The 23,363-nt window shown below is 40.5% G+C and overlaps 1 protein-coding gene across 5 annotated transcripts in view; it reads right to left on the reverse strand.

The window, feature by feature from the left end:
• Nucleotides 1-23,363, reverse strand: part of GALNTL6 (polypeptide N-acetylgalactosaminyltransferase like 6) — a 1,098,691-nt gene that overhangs the window by 61,984 nt on the left and 1,013,344 nt on the right. For all 5 annotated transcript variants that reach the window (XM_055118910.1, XM_055118897.1, XM_055118904.1 and 2 more), the window contains one exon: nt 2,154-2,375. In XM_055118910.1, coding sequence (XP_054974885.1) covers nt 2,154-2,375 — 222 coding nt within the window. The remainder of the gene's footprint in view (nt 1-2,153; nt 2,376-23,363) is intronic.

Raw genomic sequence — 23,363 nt, forward strand, 5'->3', positions numbered from 1 at the left:
TTTTTTTTAAATGTATCCACAGAAAACAGAGCAAGATTGTTGAGAATGGACTGCAATTGCAAGTTGCACAATGACACTACCAGGTCTTCAAGAGCTAGTGTCATTAAGGCATCATCACGAAGGTGGGCTTGAACCGAAGCTGTGATAGACAAGAGGAAAGATGCCACCTTGACCAAGCAAACCTCAGGAAGGAACTCACCTGTTTAGGGAGTAGCAAATGTCTGTGTCTCACGACCCCTTACACTAAGAAAACTCTTCAGGGAGTTGACTTAAAATTTCTACTGCTGTAGGGCTGGAGAGATAATATAGGGGTTCAGGTGCCTGCCTTGCTCTTGGTAGATCCCCAACAACGGAGCGCCAGATGTGTTCCCCTTGACTACCACCAGAAGTGATCCTTGAGCACAGAGCCAGGAATAAGCCCTGAGCACTAGACTCAGAGTTTGCCACCCCCTTGCCCCAAATAAGTAAGTAAATAACTAAACTTATTGCTGTAAATTAATCCCATAAGAGGTAGCCAAAGCAAATGTGAATAGACGAATATTACTAATATGTCAGGGGGAGTTTCATGAGATATTAAAAAGGCATAGGATTAAGTCAAAGTACAAGCTCACTTAAGCAGCAGGCAGTAGTACCATGTGCAGACACAGGAAGACAAAAGGAGACGGAGACAGCCCTTAACTCTCTCCTTCATCCTGGGAACCACACGCAGGTAGATAACCATGTCATTCTGGACCCTTTGAGCAAACACAGTAGCTTGTCTGTCAGAACGAGCCCGGTGGGTCTTTCACTCAAGCGTGCAGCCTCCTATGCTGGCTTTCCTTCCAGCAGCTATTTTCAGAGCTCTGCCAAGCCACAGACATAAACCTGGCAAAAGCACCTTATCCTCCTCCCGCCCCACCACAAAACCAAGGACAAGGACGATGATGGAAAGGTCCCTCCACAGTGCGCTGCATTTGCTGCAGGCCCTGGAAGTCTGGGAGCTGGGATAGAGCAGTCCCGCCTGAACCCTGTGCCGACCCCCCCCAGCCTCTGCTGAGAGCAGATTAAATTGCTCATAGAAATCCACCCTGTCCAATTTCAATTTTAGTCCTTGCTTTAACCTCAGTCTTTTCTAGGGGGAAAAGGCTTTAGTAACAGGAATGAATGGAATTGAACCCTACACAATGGTCCTTTTTAATGCTCAAAGAGAGAAATAAAAAAATTGGGAAGTAGGACTAATCAGCTCTTCCCATTTTAGAGCCTGAAGCGAAACAGAAAAATGCATCCAGGGGTGGAGAGTCTGGTGCTTATTGAAGCTACCCAATGTGGCACCCGTTACATTACCATTTCCAGAATTCTGGGTATTATGGAAATGCTTTCCCCTAGGATTCTGCAGAGCATTCTCCCCCACCTCCCCTCAACGGGCTAAGGAGGTAGCCACGCCTCTCTCTCAGCTGGTCCCTGCAGAAACCAGTAGCAGCAAGGCTCTGCCTGAGATCATGGACATCAGGTGCTCAGCAAATTCATCCACCCAGGTCTCAGCCACCCGCTTCAGGTTCTGTGCAGCAGAAAAGAATGTTGCTTATTGGCCCAGGCACTCAAAGCGTTTAGCCTTGGTGACACAGCTTGGCAGCTGTATTTTCATTTTTAGAAAGCTCTCATGATAGTTTCATTGATCTCAAATAAAAATATTTTCCAGCTGCATTAAAAAAGATCTATTGATGGTGGTGGTGGGTGGTAGTGGTGAAGAGTGAGGAGGCAGGAAGTAGATTACTATCAAGGCTGAGGGTCAGATCTTCATCCCCACCAATTTCTTTTTTCCTTTTGCTTTTGGGCCACACGCGCTGGTGCTCAGGGCTTACTCCTGGCTCTTTGCTCAGAGATCACTCTTAGCAGTGCTCAGCGGGACCAGATGGGGTGCCTGGGAGGGCGCCCAGGTCGGCTGCATGCAAGGCAAATGCCCTTCCTGCTGTACTATTGCTCCATCCGCTAGCAATTTCTAAAGAGGTTGAACCCGCATTTATCTGGGGTGATGGAAATGAACCTTAAAGGCTGCAGGGTCAAGGACCAGGAAACAAGCCCCTCCGCCCTGCAGCATGTCTCTTCACCCCGAAGCATCTCTCCCAAGAGCATCTCTCTTGCAGGCCCCTCGGCGCGTTCCCTAGGCAGCTCACCTCTCCCCAGGCAGCGGGTGGGGGCTCCACAGGCGGGTAGTACTTAGGCACATCCCAGGCCACGGCAGCCATGAACCATTTGAAGTCCTTGCACTTGAGCTGCTTGCGCAGTTCCTTCTGAGCCGAGATGTCACCCGTGGAGAGGTGCCGGTACTCTGGGCGCCGCTGGTAAATGTACTCAGCAAATTCGTCCATCCAGGTCTCAGCCACCCGCTTCAGGTTCTGTGCAGCAGAAAAGAATGTTGCTTATTGGCCCAGGCACTCAAAGCGTTTAGCCGAACTGCAAATAGCCAAACAACAACAACAAAACGTGCAAAACATCAGATAACCTGCTTCGCTAAGGCCACTTGTTCACATTAAGGGTTTTTATAAACTGTGGGAGGTGTGATATGATCAGCCAGGCTGGGCACCTGTGTCTGCTTCTTGCATTGGCTTCCGGTATACCACTTTTAGATACCACTTATCCACACCAGTAGAAGTGTAACTTACAGCCATCTCAGCTTCATTATCCTTCCTGTCATTGCATGATACTATTTTCTTTCTATCTTTCTTTTTTTAAACATGTAACAAAAAAAAAATTGAAAGTGTAGATAGTGAAGTTCTCAGTTTTCACTTTGATTAAACTATTTCCGGGCACCTCTAGGTGTTTTAGAAAGAAGGGGTGGCAGACAAGCGGCTGCTCTTGTCTCCCAATTAGAGAAAGAACCTGGTTACTTAATTTCAGATCCTGAATTCTGATGACATTTGAAACGTACCACATGCATGCCAAGCAGTTGAGATTTGCTGCAGAAGGAAGTGAGGCTGAAGGAAGCCCCCTGGAGCCTTGTCTTGTCTACAGCTGCTTCCCTCGGTCGAAGGAGCTGACTCTTTGCACTTGGGAAGGAAATGTACTTCCTGGGTGCTTTTGTATCACCACCCACACCTCTAACATTCCCAACAGGTCTCTCCCTTACCGACCTTGACCCCAGCACATTTTATGGACTTGTTGGTTACTTCTGGTCAGCAGTGGGCAGAGAAACTCTGTTAATACAGCAAGATGCAGTGTAGACTGCCACAAGACAGCTATTCAGCTTTCCCCGATTCTGTGTGTGCTGTTTTCTAAGATTCCCGGCATAGAATGGAACATTGGTTTGCAAAGGAAAATGAGCTCTCAGCGGGCTGCCTAACACCCCCTTGGCATTACTTTGCCCATAACAATTTCCACGCCTCTGCTCCAGTCCATCTTGGCAGCTGATCAGAGTCAATGCTGCTTCCTGACATTCTCCACTGGTCCCAGATTCTAAATTGTCTGATTTGTCTGGGAAAATAAAAGGCAACAGATGATATTTTGAGGCTTGGCTTGTGAGGGTTACCAGGTATAACATATATGTAATATTTAAGTGAGATTGTTTAGTATCATTCTGCTTTAAAATTTTATTTGAACAAATGCTCTGAATGTAACACTTTCTATTTTTATTTGTCTCAGGAGAGATCACTTTGATGATTGACAAAAAGAGTCACAGGTAAAATGGGAAATACTGGCCAATAGTATTAAAAATTTATATTCTGATTGAATTTGGGTGGCATTTCCAACCTTCCTCCCCAATCGCAGTAATTGCATAAAGTGAAATATTTGATTTTCACTGACTTTAGGCTTCTCTGATAAACAAAAATGAATAAAGATGGGGAGTAGCAAAATAGAGAGAGGAAAAGAAATAAATTATCCAGAAATAACAAGAAAATTGCTTTAATGAAGCTATTTAATAAGTGGTGAATTGCCTTCAAAATTCTGATAGCTTGCAAAAAATGTAATCTGTTTTCATTTGGATAAATAAGCACAGTTTGATGGTAAATGCCATAGAGTCAGGGATAGATTTTTTAAAATTTATTTTTATTAAAAGCCCAGCATTTGTCAGGATTTCAAACACACGTGTGCACTCACCTGGGCATGCTAATTGTCAAATTAATAAAATACCATACTAAAAATAAATACGAACAAATCCAAAGTGTGTGTACAGATTTGTTGATAGATGCACTGACATAGAAATAGTGTTTTACGGTATCTTCAAAGATGACACGCCACTGGCCAAGCAAGTGAAAACAGAGATAAATAAATGGGATTCTCTTAAACTAAGACGTTTCTGAACCTCAAAAGAATCAGTGACCAAAATACAAAGACAATCTACAGAATGGGAAAGGATATTTATGCCATACCCATCTGATAAAGGGTTCTTATCAAGGATATACAATGCACTGGTTGAACTCCAAAAGAAGAAAACTGTTGACCCGATCAAAAAGTGAGGTGATGAAATGAACAGAAACTTTCCCAAAGAAGAAATCCGAATGGCTGAGAGGCACATGAGAAAATGTTCAACATCACTAATCATCAGGGAGATGTAGATCAAAACAACAATGAGATATCATCTCACACCACAGAGACTGGCCCACATCCCAAAAAACAAAAGCAACCGGTGTTGGTGCAGATGTGGGGAGAAAGGGACACTCCTTCACTGCTGGTTGGAATGCCAACTGGTTCAGCCCTTTTGGAAAGCAATATGGACAGTCGTCAAAAACTAGAAATTGAGCTCCCATTTGATCCAGCAATACCACTCCTGGGAATATATCCCGGAGAGGCAAAAAAGGTATAGTAGAAATGACATTTGCATTTCTATGTTCATTGCAGCACTGTTTACAATAGCTGCAATCTGGAAAAAATCAGAGTAGAGTGCCCCAAAACAGATGACTGGTTAAAGAAACTCTGGTACATCTACACAATGGAATACTATGCAGCTGTCAGAAAAGATGAAGTCATGAAATTTGCATATAAGTGGATCAACATGGAAAGTATCATGTTGAGTGAAATGAGTCAGAAAGAAAGAGACAGGGGCTGGAGCGATAGCACAGCGGGTAGGGCGTTTGCCTTGGGTTCGATTACCAGCATCCCATATGGTTCCCTGAGCACCACCAGGGGTGATTCCTGAGTGCAGAACCAGGAGTAACCCTTGTGCATTGCCGGGTGTGATCCAAAAAGCAAAAGAAAGAAAGAGACAGATATAGAAAGATTGCCCTCATGTGTGGAATATAAAGTAGCTGAGAGGTACAAGCTTGCAATGATGCAATTTCTGGCAGATATTTCTCTGGACTTAGTTACTAAAATACTAAAATACAGAAATCCAAAACCTCATATCTCTACATTCTCAGTAATGGAAAACAAATTATCAAATGCTTCCTTTTCAGCAGGTCCAACTTTGCGGGGAGAAACTCCAAACAATAATAGTGAGTTTTTTGTTGAAATATTGAATGTAATCAAAGTAAAGTGAAAGTAAAGTGAAATTTATCAGTTACATAGGCTGGGTGGGTGGCTGGGGAGGTGGGGGGTGGAAGGGTGGGGGGGAGGTATACTGTGATTCTTGGTGGTGGAATATGTGTACTGGTGAAGGGATGGGTGTTCGAGCATTGTATAACTGAGACTTAAACCTGAAAGCTTTGAAACTTTCCACATGGTGATTCAATAAAAGAATAAATTAAAAATAAAAATAAAAATAAGTAAAATGGAGAAGCACAGAAAAAAAAGAAATAGTATTTTAAAAAATATTGTTGCTGAAGTGTAGGTATTTGTTCCTTTGGGTACGAATGTGCATTATTGTGAAAAACCCAGAGGAATTGACTCATTGACTTGTTCAGATGCATTCAATTGAAAGTGGCTCAACAGATCATGGCGATGTTAGCTGGAATAAGCACCATCAATAAGAAAAGGGCAAAAGATAGCAAGCTTGCAAATTGTCAGCACTGTTTGGAAAGTTCTAACAGCATTAGCTACTAGATTATTAGCTCCTATGAGACAAGCTAAGTAGCTTTGAAATACACTGACTGTCTGGTGATGCACAGGGGTTACTCCTGGCTCACTCAGTGATTACTCCTGGCAGTGCTTGGGGGACTATATGGGATGCTGGGAATCGAACCCGGGTCGGCCGTGTGCAAGGCAAATGCCCTACCCTCTGTGCTATAGCTCCAGCCCCTCGTTGATTTCTTATTTCCCAAAAGCTCCAAACAAGGTCGCAGTATCATGGAAGTTCTCGAGAGACAATCAAATCATCAATTCGTTTTTACCTAGAGTTTTATAACAGATAGAAAATGAGAAAGGCATCGTCATCGCAAACACTGATAGTAGTGTCTCTCTTGGAAATGACTATTATATAAACAGTTATTAATTACTCGATTTATTTTTTGTTTTTGGGCTTTACCTGGCTATGCTCAATGCTTACTTCTGGTGCTATGCTCAGAGATCACTCATGGTGGTGATCAAGGTACTATGTGGGGTGCCAGGGATTGAATCTGGGTTGCCTTTTTGTGTAAGGCAACCACCCTACTCACTGTACTATGAATCAGGGCTCTCTATAAACATTCAAGTTCTCATACATCATATCTGTAATGGTTGTCTTAGATCTCTAGAGCAAGATGTAAGCTGGGATGCCTGGTTTTTAGGTATAAATACATCTTGACAATTCTCAGTAGTATCCAGTGATATTAATGTCCTCAATTATGCCTTTTATTTTTTTGAACTTAATTTTTTAATCACTGTCATCCCGTTGCTCATTGATTTGCTCAAGTGGGCACTAGTAATGTCTCTCATTGTGAGACTTATTGTTACTGTTTTTGGCATATCCAATACGCCACGGGTAGCTTGCCAGGCTCTGCCGAGCAGGTGCAATACTCTCGGTAGCTTGCTGGGCTCTCCGAGAGGGGTGGAGGAATCGAACCCTGGTTGGCCGCGTGAAAGGTGAACACCCTGCTGGAGCGATAGCACAGCAGTTGGGCTTTCGCCTTTCACGTGGCCGACCCGTGTTCGATTCCTCCACCCCTCTCAGAAAGCCCGGCAAGCTACTGAGAGTATGGAGCCCGCATGGCAGAGCCTGGCAAGCTATTCGTGCGTATTGGATATGCCAAAAACAGTAACAATAAGTCTCTCAATGAGAGACGTAACTGGTGACTGCTCAACCAAATCAATGAGCAATGGGATTACAGTATCAGTATCAATTTTTTAATCACTATCATCCCGTTGCTCACTGATTTGCTCGAGCGAGCGGGCACCAGTAACGTCTCCGTTGTGAGACTTGTCACTGTTTTTGGCATATCGAAGTATTAATTATTATGGTCAAGGAATAGGTTTCATTTCTAGACAATACAGGTGATTGACTTAAAAAAAGTCAGTTCTGAGGTGGTTATTCTGTAACTATTGACACATTATGTTCACTGGCCACTGTTTTTATAAATCAAAACCTAATTTTTGGATAAACATTAGAATAACCGCTGAGAAAAAATTAACAATAGTTGTAAGAATGATTTTGTTGACCTCTTATAGACTGTAGAATAAACCCATCTACTTTAGGAAATAATATAACCATACAGTTGAGTTTATTGGAGTATTTATACTGTTGTGCATGCACATGCATTTAAGTATATGGAGATAATGGAATAGGAGCAAGGCAATATTTCTCACTTGATCATTGCCATCTGTGAATAAGTGAAAAAAAATTAAAAGATGGCAGTGACATCTCTTGCCAGAGATGGAACCAAAGAGAAAAAATAATCAATCCAAGTTGGCCCATTTCATCCGGAGATTGAAAGAACACTAGTGAAGTGCCAAGATAGCTGAAAAAGTTTTCAGGATAATTGTCATTATAATTATCAATATAAAAACCCCAAGGAGCAGTCTGGTTACTGGATTAGCTTCAAGCTCTCATATATCATATTTGTAAGGGTTGTCCTAGATCTCTAGAGCAATGTTTAATCTGGGATGCCTGGTATTTTAGATTTAAATAGAAATGATTTAAATCTGAAATTGCACAGAATTGTCTTCATCCAGATTTGGGTGAATCCTCAGGGGAGTGTGTTGGATTTCTTGTTTGGTGATCTGGGTTTCGTACCTGGGACTTACTCTTTGTCCTATAGTGGGGTGCATGAAGGCCTTTTCCCCCAAACTCCTCTCAGGTAGACAGATGAGAAAACACAGGTTCTGATAGATTTTTGGGAAGTAGCAGTGACTTCACAAACTTTAACGATGAAGTCAATGATAAAGACAGATATTTGACTTCTGTTTTCACATTTCTTGACTGCTAATAGAGAATTTCACCCAGAGCAATATTTCTTCCCTCTGGCTTTTGACTTTGTACCATGGTGCTCTCCAGCTCAAAATTCCCTGCTTGTCTTCTTTGTAGCAGAATATCAGATTTTCTTCTCCCTTTGCATGCAACACAATTTGCTTACTCTTTGTTTCTTCCTGCTTACACTAGTTAAAACTGGAAGCCAATCAATAACCAAAATATCCTTTCAGGTGTTTTGCAGAAGAAAGAGAATTCTTCACCAAAGAAAAAACATCAGGATCCTGAATTGGGTTCAACTGTTCAAGTTGAACCCTAGCCTCAACTTTTTTGGTTGCAAACATTCTGACCACTATTTGAGACATTCCACCATAGGTTCCTACCAGTACAGCTGGAAACCTGTTTATGACAATTACTCGCTGAGAGCAATGCAGCCATTTCTGTCTTTGCTCAGTTTCTCCTGCCTCAGTGCTTTCTTCCTCCTACTTTTCTGACCTCACGCATTCTGAAACTCTTTTTGTTTCCTCCTTTGAGTGGAGGACATCTCCACCAGCAATCAGGGGCTACTCTGGATCTTTTGCTAAGGGTGACTACTGCTGGTCCTAGGCAGTGACATGTGGTGTTGGAATTGAACTGGGGTCTTCCGCATGCAAAGCAGAATATACACTCAGCCAATTGAGTCATTTCTTTAGCTGAAACTCTTTTCTTAGGCCTCTCAATAAAAGTTCTCAGATGAAATATGGATGCACAACTAAATGTGAATTGCAGTTAAAACCATGAAAAAATATAAGAATGACTAATAAATGTAATATCTGTATCATTAATAATCATGTGTCAGATATTTATCCTAAAAATTGCTTGGCTATTTTAAATTCAAATATAATGGCACCCACTATTTTATTTGTTCAATCTGTCACCCTCCAAATATATAATATGCATGCATATGTGTTCCATTTAAGTTTTTTTTTTTTTGAACCTGGGTCAGCTGCATGCAAGTCAAACACCTTACTCACTGTATTATAGCTCCAGCCCCATCATTCCTCAGTCTTTTAAAAAAATTATTTAAAAATTTTTATTAGTGAATCATCGTTAGGTACAGTTACAAACTTATGAGCTTTCGTGTTTGCATTTCAGTCATACAGTGATCGTTTACCCATTCCTCCACCAGTGCCCATTCTTCTTCACCAATGTTCCCAGTATCCCTCCCACCACCCCCATCCCATCCCATCCCCCCCACCCTATCCTGCCTCCTTCCAAGCTATAGGGGCAGACCTCCTGGTACTTATCTCTACTACTCGGGTGTTAGTTTCCCACTCTGTTAATTTATATTTCACAGATGAGCGCGATCTTTCTATGTCTGTCTCTCTCTTTCTGACTCATTTCATTTAACATGATACTTTCCATGTTGATCTACTTACAGGCAAATTTCATGACTTCATATTTTCTAACAGCTGCATATATTCCATTGTGTAGATGTACCAAAGTTTCTTTAACCAGTCATCTGTTTTGGGGCACTCCGTTTTTTTCCAGATTTTAGCTATTTTAAACAGTGCTGCAACGAACATACAAATGCAGATGTCATTTTTACTATACCTTTTTGTCTCTCCATGTTATATTTCCAGGAGTGGTATTGCTGGGTCAAATGGGAGCTCAATTTCTAGTTTTTGAAGGACTGTCCATGTTGTTTTTCAAAAGGGCTGAACCAGTCAGCATTCCAACCAGCAGTGAAGGAGAGTCCCTTTCTCCTCACATCCGCGCCAACACCGGTTGCTTTTGTTCTTTTGGATGTGAGCCAGTCTCTGTGGTGTGAAATGATATCTCATTGTTGTTTTAATGTGCATCTCTCTGATAATTACTGATGTAGAGCATTTTCTCATGTGTCTTTTAGCCATTTGGATTTCTTCTTTGAGAAAATTTCTGTTCATTTCCATCCCCCATTTTCTAATGAGGTTGTATGATTTCTTCTTGTAGGATTCAACCAGTGCCTTGTATATCCTTGACATCAACCCCTTATCAGATGGGTATTGGGTGAATATCTTTCCCATTCTGTAGCCTGTCTTTGAAGTTCGGTCACTGTTTCTTTTGAGGTGCAGAAACTTCTTAGTTTAAGAGAGTCCCACTTGTTTATCTCTGTTTTCACTTGCTTGGCAAGTGGCGTGTCATCTTTGAAAATACTTTTAGCTTCAATGTTGTGGAGGATTTTGCCAACCTTGTCTTCCATGTACCTATGGATTCTGGTCTGATAATTGAGATCTTTAATCCACTTTGACCTGATTTTTGTACATGGTTTTAGGTAGAGATCTGAGTCCATTTTATTTTTTGCATGTAGTTGTCCAGTTTTGTCAGCACCATTTGTTGAAGAGTCTTTCTTTGTTCCACTTCACATTTCTTGCTCTCTTTTCAAAGATTAGATGATCATATATTTGAGGGTGTGTGTCAGAATATTCAACCCTGTTCCATTGGTCTGTGGCTCTGCCTTTGTTTCAGTTCCACGCTGTTTTAATTATTACTGCTTTGTAACAGAGACTGAGGTTGGGGAGGGTGATTCCTACCATATTCTTTTTTCCCAAGAGTTGCTTTAGCTATTCGTTGTTCCATATGAATTGCAGGAGTGTTTGCTCCAATTTCTTTGAAGAATGTCGTGGGTATCCTTATAGGGATTGCATTGAATGTGTACAATGGGGAGTATTTGGGGAGTATTGCCATTTGACAATGTTAATTCTCCCAATCCATGAGCAGGGAATATCTTTCTATTTCCTCGTGTCCTCTTTTATTTTTTGAAGTAGCATTTTGTAGTTTTCTCTGTACAAGCCCTTTATCTCCTTAATTAAGCTGATTCCAAGGTACTTGATTTCTGAGGCACAATTGTGAACGGGATTGCTTTTTTCATGTCACTTTCTTCTCTCTCATTATTTGTATATAAGAAAGCCATGGACTTTTGGGTATTGATTTTATATCCTGCAACTTTATTATACAAATTTATTGTTTTTAGGAGTTTTATGGTAGAGGTTTTAGAGTTCTCTAAGTATAGTATCATATCATCTGAGAATAATGAGTGCTTGATTTCTTCCTTTCCTACTTGAATGCCCTTAATATCTTTTTCTTGCCTAACCACTATTTCAGGTACTTCCAGTACTATATTGAACAGAAGTGGAGAGAGTGGGCATCCTTGTCTTGTCCCTGATTTTCGAGGGAAGGCTCTTAGTTTTTCCCCATTGAGGATGATGCTTGCCATAGGCTTGTGGTAGATGGCTTTGATTATATTGAGGAAAGTCCTTTCTATACCCATTTTGGCGAGAGTTTTCATCATAAATGGGTGCTGGATCTTGTCAAATGCTTTCTCTGTGTCTATTGATATGATCGTGTGGTTCTTATCTTTTCTTTTGTTGATATGATGGATTATGTTGATTAATTTCCAAATGTTAAATAATCCTCGCATCCCTGGGATGAATCCCACTTGGTCGTGGTGTATAATCTTTTTGATGAGTTCTTGAATTCTATTTGCTAATAATTTTTTGAGAATCTTCGCACCCATGTTCATAAGGGATATTGGCCTGAAGTTTTTTTTTCTTGCGGTGTCTTTCTTTGCTTTTGGTATTAGGGAGATATGAGCCTCATAGAAACTGTTTGGGAGAGTTTCTGTTTCTTCAATTTCCTGGAAAAGCTTGAGAAGAACTGGCAACATGTCCTCTTTAAATGTTTGGAAAAAATCACTAGTGAGTCTATCTGGACCTGGGCTTTTGTTTTTGGGAAGAATTTTGATTACCACTTCAATTTCCTTGATATTAATAGGATTATTCAGGTATTACAGGTCTTCTTGATTCAGCCTTGGAAGATTATAGGAATCCAGGAATTTATCCATTTCTTCTAGGTTCTCTTGTTTCATTCATACAGATTTCCAAAGTAGTCTCTGATGATCTTTTGAATTTCTTTGGTTTCTGTTGTGATATCCCTCTTTTCATTTCTGATTTGGTTTATTAGGGTTCTATCTCTCTCTCTCTTTCTTTGTGAGTCTTGCTAGTGGTTTATCAATCTTGTTTATTTTCTCAAAAAAACAGCTTTTGGTTTCATTGATCTTTTGGATTGTCTTTTGGGTTTCCATGTCGCTGATTTCTGCTCTAAGTTTTATTATCTCTTTCCTTCTGCATGGTTTGGGCTCCTTTTGTTGGTCTTTTTCTAAAATCTTGAGCTGTGAAGTCAAGTTATTTATGTGGGCCTTTTTTTTCTTACTGAGAAATGCCTGCAGGGCTATAAATTTTCCCCTTAACATGGCTCTAGCTGCATCCCATAGATTGTGGTAGCTCGTGTCTTCATTCTTATTTGTTTCCATTTTTCCATTCCATTTCTATTTCCATTCTCATTTCTTTTGATTTCTTTCTTGATTTCCTTCCTGACCCACTCATTGTTCAACATTGAATTGTTTATTTTCTGGGTGTTTGATTTGGTTTTCTGCTTCTGTACATGATTAACTTTTATCTTCAGTGCATCATGGTCTGAAAAGATAGCTGATACAATATCTATCTTCCTGATTCTGTAGAGGTATGTTGAGTGGCCCAGCACATGGTATATTTTGGAAAATGTTCCATGTGCAGTGGGAAAGAATGTATATATATATATATATATATGATATAAAGTTCTGCATAGATCTATTAGCCCTCTCTCTTCTATTTCTTTTTTCTAAGCCAGTATTTCCTTGCTGAGTATTAAACTTCTTGATCTAACCAGAGGTGATAGGGCAGTGTTGAAGTCTTCAACTACTATTGTGTTGCTTTCAATGTCCTTCTTAAGGTCTGTTAGCAGTTGTTGTAGATATTTAGCTGGTCCTTCATCAGGTGCGTACACATTTAGGAGTGTGATTTCTTCCTGCTGTACATATCGCTTGATTAATAAAAAATGGTCTTCAGTGTCCCTTCTAATCTTTTTCAATCTGAAATCAATGTTGTTCAGTACTAGTAAGGCCACCCCAGATTTTTTTGAGGGAGTTGTTTGCTTTCAGGACTGTTTTCCATCCTTTGACTTTGAGTCTGTGTTTGTTCTGGCTGTTCAGATGTGTTTCTTGTAGGCAGCAGAATGTTGGGTTCAGTCTCTGAATTCATTTTGCCACTCTGTGTCTCTTAATTGGTGCATTTAGACCATTGACATTGAGAAAGATAATTGTTATGGGGTTTTGTGCCATCTTTCTGTAAGGGTTTGTTGTGCTTGTAGAGATTTTTCTTGTCTTAATAGCCCCTTTAGTCCTTCTTTTAGGTTTGGTTTTGAGTCTATGAAGTTCCTAAGCTGTTGTTCATCCACAAAATAATATATCGTTCCTTTGACTTTGAATGAGAGTTTAGCTGAATAAAGCTTTCTTAGTGAAGTGTTCATTTCATAGAGTTTTTTTTCACTATAACCCACCATAGACTTCGGGCTTGGAGGATTTTCTCTGATAGGTCTGCTGTGAATCTAAGGGGTGCTTCTTTGTATGTGATTTCCTTCTTTGACCTTGCTGCTTGCAGTATTGTGTCTCTATTTGTGACATCCATCATTCTAACTATGATATGTCTTGGAGTTTTTTGTTAGGGTCTCTTTTAGCTGGCACCCTTCGGGCTCCTTGAATCTGGATGCCTGTGTCCTTTAGCTCTGGGAACTTTTTAGCAATGATTTCTTTGACTCTGGCTTTTTCATTGGGCTTGCTTCCCTGTCCTTCTGGTACTCTGATGATTCTAATGTTGTTCCTCTTGAAATCATCCCCTAGGACTCTGATTCACCCTAGAGCTATTTTGAGGTCTCTTCCCATTGTTTGTTGTTGCCTGTAGGCTTCTTGCAGCTCATCTTCAAGCTCAATGATTCTGTCTTCTGCTGTAGCCCTTCTATTGTTGAGGGCACCCACTGAGTTCTTCCTGTATTTTCTTGGCTATTTGTTACATAGTTTCTTTCAGGTCCTCCTTTAATTTAATGGATACCTGTTTCATCCTTACTTTGAGTTCATTGAACATCTTCAGCATTTCCTCTCTGAATTCTTTATTGAAAAGCTCAAGTTTGTGGGAAACGCCCATTGAGCCTTCTGGACTCTTTTTATCATCCTTTCCTAATGGTGGGGACTTGCGCTGTTTCTTCATGTTGTTGTGGTAGTATGGAAGAGTGACCTACAAGTTCACTATCCCTATTCCCTCTTGTTGTGAAAAAAGGATTCTGGGTGGGCTCGTTCAATGGTGGTCATCTTTTTATATTTCCCTTCTAGAACATGTCAGATGTTCCTCTCAGATGTTCCTCTATTCCTTATGTGAGGCCTCAAGTGATGCTTTTGGAGAATGTGCTCTTTTACATTGGGCTTGTACAGCTGATTGTATTCATTGGTATTTTGGTGAAATTGGAATAGACTAGTGGCCTATTGGCCTGTTGGGCTTGGGATCGTTAGGATGCTACTCATGGACATAAGTAATGAAGAGTGAGATGTAACAACAGATTGCTGGGTTTGAGGAAAATAACTGCAGCCACTGGCTCCAAAAGAGGCTACGCCCTCTTCATCGGAGGCCACGCCCCACAAAATAGGCCACGCCCCCTGCCCGCGCGCTGTAGCTGGGTCCGAGAGGAAGGCTTGGCAGGTCGGGCAGGTCAGGGGAGGTCACACGCCCTGGTCAGTAAAGAAAATGGCTGCGGCACTGGGGAATGGCATCATGTTGGGGAGGGTGGCAGTTCTGGGCAGTCCTGGGTGTGTGTGGAGGGGATTGTTGGGATGGTCTGGGTCTGGGTTTGAGACCCCCATTTAAGTTTTATAATATACCTTACATGACTATATATGCAGAATCTGGCACAGCTTGATGCTGTTGCCAGTACAGAACAGATATTTTGGTTTCTGTGGAAATTACTCCAGAGAAGTTTCAAGCTCTCTGTAGAGAGGACTCCTATGGAAAACACAGTTAATCTAAATATGTTTCCAAATCCCACTGCCTTTCTGTTTCTCTTGGGGTTGGGAGTGGGCTTCTACAGGCCTTATCTTTGTGAAGCAAGCTGCGGAGCAGCCACTTGGTCTAAAAGAACAACAGTGTTCAGTAGCAATGAGAGGTGAGGGTTCAGCATGGCCAGGATGGACAATCTATGGCTTACTGTTGACATTGGTCAGAAAACAAACCGAGAAAAGACTTCTGAGTCAGCCTTTCTGAACTGTCCATCCCAGCTCTGAGTGCATTATGGAAAAGAAAGATTGGAGAAGTGGGACCCCTCTATTCCTGATGATGTTGGACGTGTTCATTTGCTGGGGTTGTTTCCAACAGGGGCATCATGTAAGAAAGAGCTTGTAGCTCTAGAAGCTGAGGAATGCATTTATTTTGGGTATAGAATTCAAACAAACTATATCTCTAGATATTTAATTAAAAAAGCTGCAGACCTTCAGATTTCTTGAGTGCTAAATGAAATAAAAACTGTTATTTCAACCAAACACCTTCTGTGTATAAGACATTGCTAGCACCTTCTATTTTTATGTCTTTCTTCTGTGATTACTTGTGCATCATATCTTCCCTTCACATGTCCATGTAGTATCACTATTTCCCTTGCTCAAATTATTTGTCACCCAAATAGTAACACACTATTAAGTTCATTCATTCAGACTTGTATCTGAAGTATTAAGTTTTGCTTCCTTTGCAGTAATCAGTTCTAAATCTTTCTTTATCCTACTGCTCATCTGTTCTTTGACATGGTATTTTCCTGTGAATATTAAATCACATTTCCAGCTCAGTTCATAGGTGAAGATTTCCGGTTCTGACTGATCACCTTTATTGTACTGGATGAGCAAAACAGATTGTTGCATGATACCTGCTGGTTCATGATATGCCATAAATCTACCCACTAATTATTGTGTGTGTGTGTGTGTGTGTATGTGTCTGTCTGTCTGGCTGTGTGCTCCACAGTTTAGACCCTACTGTTCAATTATTCCAAAAATTCAATCCCCAGTCAATGTCTCAGAATATTGTCAGACATACTTATACCTATTTCAGGGATATTATACATGTCCCGTGCATGTGTATTATCTGGGCCATTTCCCCTTAGTTACGCATTTCTGTTCCTTTGTGCAGGCTGCAATCATTGTATGTGTACTAGCCTGACTACAATCCACATGTGGTGTGTGTCAATATTAAGCTATTGTATTATGGAGGGTTTAGTAATAGATTTCTCTGTCTTCAGCCATCATTTGGTGGAGGGGTTGGGGGGATTTCTTCTCTCCTAGAAATTGCTGATAGCTAGCAAAGCCAATCTCACACAGAAACTGTTCTTATTTGTCACAGATCCTCCTCCAGCTAGGAACTGCATCACTATCCCCAGACTTTCAGTGTTTTGAACTGATTTAAATGCATTTTTTCTTTTTCGTTTTTTTTCCCTTTTGTCTTTGAAGCCTAAGAGCATTTTAGGAGCTCTGGATGTTTCCCACCTCAAAGCCCTCTTATCACTGTTAATGTGATGCCATCCTGGATTGAGTGCGAAAGAGAATCTCTTTAAGAGAGCCCTCACCTCAGGATAATTATTCAGCCTGGCACTACTTTTCTCTGATCTGCAGCATTCTTTGAAGTCAGGGGGATGCCTTCAGCATAAGGAGACACTGGCTAACCCAGCCCTAAACAGCCAGCCTTTCTGACAGGCAATTTCCTCTCTTTTGCTCAAGGCTGTGTTAGCTGTTTGCAAGCGATTACCCACTCTTGGCTGTTTTGATATAATATAATTATATCTCTAGTGTATTTTCTTGGCTGAAGATTTCAGATATTTATGAAAGTGTTCTGATGGCAAATAATGTAGCTTTTAGATAAAGGACAAACAGAAAACAACTCCCCAGTTTCTTTAACTACATGTCTGATTTTTAAAAAATGTGTGTAGGCCTAATTAAAATAAAATAAGCTTATTGACATATTATTGACATATGATTGACATATGATTAATGGCTCGAATTTAAAGTGTACAAATTTAGTACATTTGGACATATGTAAGATTAGTGAAACTGTCAATGGAATCAAGATAATGAATATATCTATTACCTCCAAACTGTTTCATATGCTTGTTTGAAATATCTCTTGCTTCCATTCTTTGGTATCTCTATCATCCCCAGGTAACCACCGATCTGTTCAATTTAATATAATTAATTTATTATTTTTTATTGAATCATCATGATACACATAGTTAAAACGTTGTTCATGATTGAGTTTTGGTCAAACAATGTTCTAACACCCATCCCTTCACCAATGTACATTTCCTGCACCAATGTCCCCAGTTTTTCTCCTGAATCCCTCTACCTGCCCCTATGGCAGATACTTTTCTTCTCTCTCTCTCTCTCTCTCTCTCTCTCTCTCTCTTTCTCTCTCTCTTTCTCTTTTCTTATTTTCTTTTAGGCACTGTGGTTTGCAATACTGTTATTAAAAAGGTATCATGAGTTTCAGCACTCAGTTCTTGTTCAGAGTGATCACTTCCCTATGTTCATTGCAGTTCTATTCACATAGCTCTGTTTTCTTATGTTATGACTGGAGTGATAGCACAGCGGGTAGGGCGTTTGTCTTGCACGTGGCCAACCTGGGTTCGATTCCTCTGTCCCTTTCGGACAGCCTGGCAAGCTACCGAGAATAGCCCACCTGCATGGCAGAGCCTAGAAAACTACCCGTGATGTATTCGATATGCCAAAAACAGTAACAACAAGTCTCACAATGGAGACGTTACTGGTGCCCACTCGAGCAAATCGATGAGCAATGGGATGACAGTGACAGATGTATTTAGTTTGGGGACCATACCTCTCTGTGCTCAAGGTTTACTTCTGGCAATGCACTCAAAGATCACCACTGGTAGGGTTGGGGAACCTTATAGTGTGCTGGGGATTGAACCTGGGTTGGTGGATTGTGTGAAAGGCAAACAATCTACCTTCTGTAGTATCTCTCTGGCACCACAATTCTCAGTTAAAAATTGTTTTAAACCAAGATTTTCTTTTTTGGTGAGCAATTTAGGTTTACAGTAAAATTGATGAGTGATTTCAGAGATTTCCTATGACTCATAAGCACCTATGTTTTCTTGTGTAAGAAATCTTTTCCTAAGATCACATTTTCTTATTGTATTTTTTTCAAGAGATTTTTCAATTGTATAAAGATTCCATTCCTGAACTCTGAAATTTCTTCCACTGAGCCATCTGTTGCCAATATAAACTTGTCTTGGTTGCTGTAGGTTTCTAATATAAACCTTCCAACATTCATGTAGTTGTATTAAGTCCTTTTACAGTATTGCACACTTGTAGCCACTACTGAGTTCCATAAGTTTGTCAGCCAAAACCAAAACCATTTAGCCTATTTAACAATAATTTGCCCTTACCCCTTTTTCTAACCTGTGACAAGCACTGTTCTACTTACTATCGGTAGTAATTTGATTACTATGACTATCTATGTGAAAGTAATTGTTGTAATTGCTGTATTTATTAATTATTGATATATAACAAATTGCTCTTCCAAAAATTACTTAAAATAATAACTGTCACTGTCACTGTCATCTTGTTGCTCAACAATTTGCTCGAGTGGGCACCAGTAATGTCTTCATTGTGAGACTTGTTATTGTTTTTGGAAGATCGAATAAGCCACGGGTAACTTGCCAGGCTCTGCTATGCGGGCTAGATACTCTGGGCAGCTTGCCCAGCACTCCAAGAGGGGCAAAGGAATTGAACCTGGGTCGGCGGTGTGCAAGGCAAATGCCCTACCCGCTGTGCTATTGCTCCAGCCCACTAAAAATAATAACCTTAAAAATGTTTGTTACCTCCCAGATCACCCCAGGGTGGCCTGGTTGATCCTCAGCACCACAGAGCTTGGACTCTCAGGCCCTCACATTGAACACTGTCCGTGTTGGCTGAGAATCACCAGGAAAGATCCTCCTGGCCTTCTGAGCATAGCCCAGGAGCTTGAGAGAGCCTAACATCCCAGACATCTCGCATAGTTTCTTTTTTTCTTTTCTTTTTATGTAGGAGTACAGCTATTTATTCAGCTACTGATTAAGCTGATTGAAGCAGGCGTGAACTCTATATTGCTTTTTTTAAAAAAAGAAATTAAAAAATTTTTTTCATAAAGTTGTTCACAATAGTTGTTTACATTTAATATTTCAACACCAATCCCACCACCATTGCACCTTCACACCATCATTACTTTGAATCTTCCCACCACCTCACAGCCTGCCCCTCAGGGAGATGCTAAATAATTTATTTTGTATTGCTTGCCATGAATAGTACGAGCTGTCATGCAGCCGTGAAAGTGGCTGCACACTCCTTGAATTCTAAAATTTTAAATATTTGGGGTCTAGAGGAGTATCTTTGGCATGCTGCTCTCCTCCAAGATTCACTTGTGAGTCTCTGAATCATGGCCATTAATGTGCTTAAATGGCACCCAGAGGCAGTTATTGGGCATGACTGCCATGAAACTGGAAGGATGGGGAGACGAGGAGGGGGAAGAGGTCACCCACCCCCAACTCCATGAAGCCTGGAGCTTTCAGTCACTAGTCCCGCATACCTGGGTTTTTCAGAGGGTTCAGTCTCATGTGTGGGGGGCTTGGGAAGAGCCTGTGAAGAGTGTGGTGAGCGTGGCGGTGATTGGGTTCTGGAGGTTTGCGGCTGCTTGGGTTTCATCTGGGACAGGTGCAGAGGCACACCTGCCTCCCTCTGAGGTGCCCAAGTGAAATCTGCCTCGCACAGTGTAGGGAGACATCTCTGCGGTGTGTTGCTCTTCTCTGAGATTCATTTGTGAGTCTCTGAATCATGGTCATTAATCATGGCCATTAACACCCCAGGTACCTCACTTAAATGGCCTGCTTTTGATCTCTTTTGAGATTTATTTATGGGTTTCTGGAGCAAGGCTGACAAATGAGCTTGAGGTAGTCTGTGGGTGTGGCTCCCCCATATCTAACTTTTGGACGTTTAATTTCTTGAGAAACATAGTCCCAAGTTATTGGGGTCCAGCCAGAGGCACAGCAGCAATTTTGGGGTATCAGGATTACATAATTTCTGAGGGTCAGGAATTTGTGCATAGTTTGGCTAGGAAATCTGTCTTGAATTTGTATGTCTAGTCTAGCACAGTGGGAGGGTGTTCACCTTTCATGCAGCTGACCCAGGTTCGATTCCTCTGCCCCTCTCAGAGAGCCTGGCAAGCTACTGGGAGTATTGCACCCGCCCAGCAGAGCCTGGCAAGCTACCCGTGGCGTATTGGATATGCCAAAAACAGTAACAATAAGTCTCACAATGAGAGATGTTATTGGTGCCCGCTCGAACAAATTGATGAGCAATGGGATGACAGTGACAGTCTAATCCGGGAAGCTGTTTTCCTGTCTTTAATAGACCTGGAAGGTCTTCTGAGATGATTCACACGTCTGGAAAAATTATCAGTAGAAAGACTGAGCTTTCCTCCCAACCAGGTCTCTCTATAAAGCCTATGGAATATCTTCATGATGTCATTCAAAGCATGTTTATATGAGGTCAAGTTGCCAACTTGCAATGTCCTTTATAATGACACCAGAAGCCAAAACGAAGGATTCTAGTATAGAAGAGGATATGATGTTTATGTTCTTGTTTTGTTTTGTCTTTGCCATCTCTTAAGATGGACACTTGAACGAGGATAGAATTTCCCAATTTGCCCCTTGAAATTCTGTGTTAGTGGGGCTAATCTGAAGCTATTGAAATTGTTGAAGAAAACTCTTCACTTTCAAGTGAATAAGATGACCTACATCTCTGAGATAACCTTGCTCTCTGGGGTCAGTCAGAACCTAGGGAAGTTCTGGCACTCGAAGGTGGAGTCCTAGTTCCTCCAAAGACAGAACCATGAGTTAGAAATGACTTGTCCTACTGTGAGCAGGGGTGATGCTGTGGCGTCTGCAACAGTGACAGAGGCACACAGGGGAACAAGCAGAAGCAGAAAATCATGAGTGACAGCCAATGACTGCTGCACCTGACACACGGGTAAGTGAGCAAATGGGAAGTCACTTGGGATTATCTCAAGATACCTGGGAAACTATCACACTATTAGTGTCACATACTATCACAGCTTGAATATAAAGGCTTTATGATCTTGTTTGATATTTTTATGTAGATGATTACTATTAATAAATTTGCATTTTAAAACATGAATCACAACCAGCATTTGTAATCTTCAGACCAAGAGAATATCAAGTATTTTGATCTCAAAAGAACATCCACGAGCAAGCATTCTAATATCTGCTGATTAAATTCAGTGGTGCTACAGCCTGTATCCTATACATTATCAGTAAAACTTCCTTTATTCTTTATGCCCTCACAAGGAAAAAATCCTTATGATTTGTAATAGATTATTTGGGGTTCTTTAGGTTGAAAATATGATCTTTTCAAAGTTGAGGTAATTTGTGACATTTTAATTTTTATACTCTGTTTTCAGAATTAGAATATCACAAGGTTCCAGAAACCACCAACTTGCCATTTACTTTTGGACCAATTCTCCACGTGTATAAAATTACAAGTGGAACTTTTCTTTTTTTCATTTCAAATGCCACCAAAAAGGAGATATACTTGAACTGGAAATGGAATCCTTGCCATGAGCTAATAAACTTTTAGAAACAAGGGTGATTAGACTAGAAATAAAAGAGCAAAAGTCTCAAGCATATTGTACAATGTGCATTTACACATCTTGTGGTAAGACACTAATTCTACAAAATGAATTCTTCCCATACAGGTGCTCCTGTGGCTTCTGCATCTGATTGAGGTTCTGGAAGGCAGAGTTACAAAGCTGCTAGCCTAGTCCATTTTGCAAAAGCAGCATTTTTTTTTAATTTGGGGGACTATGGTTTGTTGAAATATTTTAATTTGCTTAAGTTTCAGTAGTTTAATTTTGTAGCAGCAGGAGCCCATTTTGCTGACGCAAGCCTTCTCGTTTCCAGGCTTCCAAATGCTGGAAAATGTTCACTTTTAATGAGGATCATGATAAAAATGCAATTATAACTCCCCTAGCCCACAAATGGAGCCCACCGTGTAGTTTGTTTCTCGAGTGGTTTGAAAGAAAAAAATAGAAAGCTATATAAATGCTAACTAGCTACATAAAACGGCAAGGTTCTGTAGGCAGAACAAAGAATAACCAGAAACAGACAGGAAAAGGTACCATAGGAAAGTGCAAAGAAATCCCATTTCAATTTCATTGAGAATAGGGATGTAATTAATCCAAACAACAGTAAACTTCCTAAAGTTAATCTATAAAATCTTCCAGTAGGCTTAATGAAAAAAAGGAACGTGAATATGGTCCTCATTGGAAGGCTTGAGGGAAGCTGACTACGATTTCACTAGTCTGACTTCATTAGAAGTTCTCTTATAGATGTTAGAACGCTCTTGATTGACAAGTCATAACTGAGTTAAAACTTGGGACAGCTCTGAGGCATATTGAAACTTAATTGAGCAAACTTCTTATATGTTTGAAAGAAGATATCAATTGTGAGAAGTTTTTTTTTATGGGGGGAAAGGTGGTGATATATAAGGCAAAATATTATGAAAAATCCAAACTTAATGTTACTTTACAGAAGTTTTGTAGGGAATTATTGTTTCAAAAAATTTTAAATGGTATCTTTAAGTGGCAAGAGATTGTCCTGGTAGTGATTTGTAAGTTCACTTTCTTTGCTACTGTCTGTTAGGTGTGACATGCCATACTTTGCCTCTATCTTGCTTACATATGCATTGTTATGTTGTTTGTTAAATAAACAGTCAGCAATTCACTTGACTATAGAACAACATGAATTTGAACTGTATAAGGCCATTTATATGTTTTTTTTTTTTGTTTTTGGCGACAACTTACTCCTGACTCTGTGTTCAGGAGTCACTCCTGGTGGTGTTCAAGGGACCATATGTGGTAACTGGGATTAAACTTAGGTTGGTGGTATGCAAGCCAATCACATTACCAGCTCTACTATATTTCCAGTATCTATATGTTGGTTTTCTTATACATAGAGAATATAAACTCAAAATAGAGTATTGAATATACTACGAAGCATTTTCTCTTCCTTATGATTTTCATTTTAATATTTTATTTTCTATGATTTACTTTATGGTAAGAATACACTTTATATTACATAGGACATACACAATGTGTGTTTACTGGATGCTTATGTAACCAGTTAGACTTCTGGTCAACCACAGGTTCTT

This window comes from Sorex araneus, chromosome 1, assembly GCF_027595985.1.
Source record: "Sorex araneus isolate mSorAra2 chromosome 1, mSorAra2.pri, whole genome shotgun sequence".
In the NCBI taxonomy this organism is placed as follows: Eukaryota; Metazoa; Chordata; class Mammalia; order Eulipotyphla; family Soricidae; genus Sorex; species Sorex araneus.